At 27.7% G+C, this 3,101-nt stretch overlaps 1 protein-coding gene across 1 annotated transcript; it reads right to left on the bottom strand.

The window, feature by feature from the left end:
- Positions 1 to 578: 578 nt before the first annotated feature.
- Positions 579 to 2,343, bottom strand: LOC108731213 (uncharacterized). Its single transcript, XM_018461415.1, has 2 exons — positions 2,273 to 2,343; positions 579 to 1,948 (listed from the first exon to the last, which is right to left on the bottom strand). The coding sequence occupies exons 1-2, from the start codon at positions 2,300 to 2,302 to the stop codon at positions 653 to 655; spliced, it is 1,326 nt and encodes a 441-aa protein (XP_018316917.1). The 5' UTR covers positions 2,303 to 2,343; the 3' UTR covers positions 579 to 652.
- Positions 2,344 to 3,101: the final 758 nt, after the last annotated feature.

Genomic DNA, 3,101 nt, shown 5'->3' with positions numbered 1-3,101 from the left:
ATTTAAATTTGTATTTTTTGCAACTAAAGCATATTCTTTAAAGACATATCTCTTTCTTCTTTTACAAATAAATTTTCTACATATTTATATTGCTAAGCTGAATATTACTATTAAATTTAATTAAAGTATATAAATTTTTTAACATTACATGAGCTGTAGGTACTAACTCCACATATAGACGGCTTGCATAGAAACAATGTGAATACCTGATGCATGTACTGTTATCAACAAATTACCTTGTTGTGGCATAAAAGTAATTTTAATAAAGTACATGCAAAACAGAAATAAGTAGTTGAAGAAGAAAATTATCTATTACATTATGAAAGGAATATTAAGGAAATTCTATTGGACTAAAGACTAATGTTTATTAGGTATCGCTTTAAAGTCAAAGCGATGGAAGAAGTGATATAAGAATCTTATATCGGCATTTGAGACTTTAGCATTTTATTTCGATCTTTATATATATATATATATATAGTACATAAAAGAATTAAAATAATTTATTTATTATATTGTAAAGAAAGATAATTATTTATAATTATTAAAGAAATAATTGTTTAATTCAAGAATTACTTTGTTTTATTGTTCTCATCATATCAGCATCAACATCATATAATAACGACATAAAAAAACATATATTTAAAATATGCGCTTAAAATATGACATTATATATTTTAATATGTGGGAACTTAAAACCAAATATTCTAGCAGAAAATTTTTTCAGTCCCGTAAGTTCCCATCCATTTTCTTTGGCCTTCGTCACAAAATTTTTAAAAGTTTGATTTACACACAGATCATTGATTAATTTCTGCATTTCTGGAGATTTTAGTTTCCCGATGAAATCGGCAAAGACCTTGGAATTCTGCAATTTCTCATTGTAAAGAGCTTCAATCTTGTCAAAAGGTATTAAATTATAAAGATCTTCCAACAATCCTTTTATCCCATCACCGATCTTTTGTATTCCAATTTTAGATTTGAAAATGCTTTCTATTTTAGGCGGCACATAATCCTCCATACCAATAGCCTTATGGAATGTTTTGATGTAATCAGTAACGTTCAATCCTGCTTTCTCCAGATATACTACTAATGCTTGATATTCTTTAAGAGCTTCAAGATCGCACAGACTGGAATGGAATTCTGGTGTCTGCAAGTATTGCAGAGAGTGCTGTACTTTTTCATCTTCGACTATATACTTTAAGGCTAACTTAATAAACTGATCTATCGGAAGACTATTCACAAAATCCATCAAATCGTCTTCCAACGTACGCTCTTGGTAAACAGTAACATCGTTCGGTACGTTAAGGCCGAGGACTATAAACATGATGTCAGCTGAAATCTGCGTATTCACTCCCCTGATTTTGAGTCCATTCAAAATGGTCTGCAAGGATTTAATTTGATAAGCTTTGTTTACGACTTGCTGGGCATTATCTGACTTGAGTTGGTTGACAAAACCGACGAAAGCTGAAGAAGTTTTCATCTTTTGCACGTAAATACGAATGATCTTGGCAGTAGGAATCACATCCGTAATATCTTTGACAAGTCCTACAATCCCACCAGTCCTCTGTATGACCAGGGAATACAAACGAGAAGGAGGTGGTGCGATCTCGTCGATACCGAGAGCTTTGTTAGCTTTGTTTACTAATGAATAAATATCGACGCCTTCCTTTTGCATATAATTTAGAATGTTAATCACTTCAGGAATAGCTTCCAAATCTAACATCAGGTTTTTTAATAAGGTCGAATTTAGAAAAAAATTAAAAACTTCTTGTACTTCCGAATCTCCTGATATATAATCCAAAACAATGCTTCGAATTTCTTGATAAGGAACTAAGTCCAAAATGTCCTGGATATCCTCATGAAGAGCACCTTCGCCAAAGTCCGGGAACTGATGAGCTTGTCCCAGACCGATAATGGTCAAGGCGGCAAATAGCGCTGATATATACTTCATCTATAATATATTCATGTGTAAGGAGTTAGTATTATATAAGTACGTTACAATTAATTTTTTGTACCAAAATTTAACATTTTGTGTGTATAAATTTTGACGTAAAAAAAGAATTATTTTGAAAAACATTATTTTTTAAATTATAATTGTTTTATTTATGATGTACGTAATATTTGACAAAGTAAATAATAAAAAGAAATAATAATTATTATTTAATTAAGATGTTTTTCATAATTATTATGCAATTTGTTTTTGTTAAAAAATGTAATTTTATTTATCTATTCATGCATATATGATCTTTTTATAAGAGATTATGTTTTTACTTACCATGACAGCTGTTGATAAGCACAAAGACATTCGAATACCTAAAGTACCTAGCTAGTTAGCACAGATTTATATATCAAAGTTATCTTAAATCTTGTTAGAAAAGTCAGTTAATAAAGGATTAGATAAGATAATTTCAATGTTGGAAAAGTGCAGATTGCTCGGAAATTAATGCATAACAAGTCTAATTAAATATCATATTATTTACTTTGTTGTACACAATTTTTTACTTAATAACAAGACATTTTATTAGAAGTTATATTTATAGAATTTGTAGAAAATTTTTGTTGTATTAAAACAATTCTAATAGCGTAATTTCACATTTACCGTAATAAATTTATATATTTTATTTTTTATAGAAAAGTTATCGATTATTTTGATATTACTTATTTTTAATTTAATTTCACTATAAATTATAAATTCTGTAGGAAAAATATTGTTGTTATTTAGCAAAATGAGATCAATACTCGTTATTATAAATTTTTCATTTTATTATTTTAATAATTATATAATGTTCTCGACAAATCTGATGTTTATGTATTCCATACTTTTTACAACATGAAATTCTATACCATTTATTAATAACACAAAGCATAGTAATGTTATGAAGGCATATCGTATTTTTAATTCTTTTTATTATATGTCAAACAAATATTATCAATAACAGATGTTTTACTTTTTATTTTTAATGATCGCTATGTTGTTATAAAGTGCAGATAAATATATTCCTTCGAATGAAATGTTTTTAAACGTTATCTCTTTTTTGGGTAATCCTTGTTTAATAATGAGAAATAAGAAAGTTGTTATCAATGATAAATTGTTTTGAGTACAT

This window comes from Mycetomoellerius zeteki, unplaced genomic scaffold, assembly GCF_001594055.1.
Source record: "Mycetomoellerius zeteki isolate Tzet28-1 unplaced genomic scaffold, Tzet1.0 scaffold122, whole genome shotgun sequence".
NCBI lineage: Eukaryota > Metazoa > Arthropoda > Insecta > Hymenoptera > Formicidae > Mycetomoellerius > Mycetomoellerius zeteki.
The sequence above is the reverse complement of the archived record's forward strand: the minus strand, read 5'-3'. Positions and strand labels throughout refer to the sequence as shown.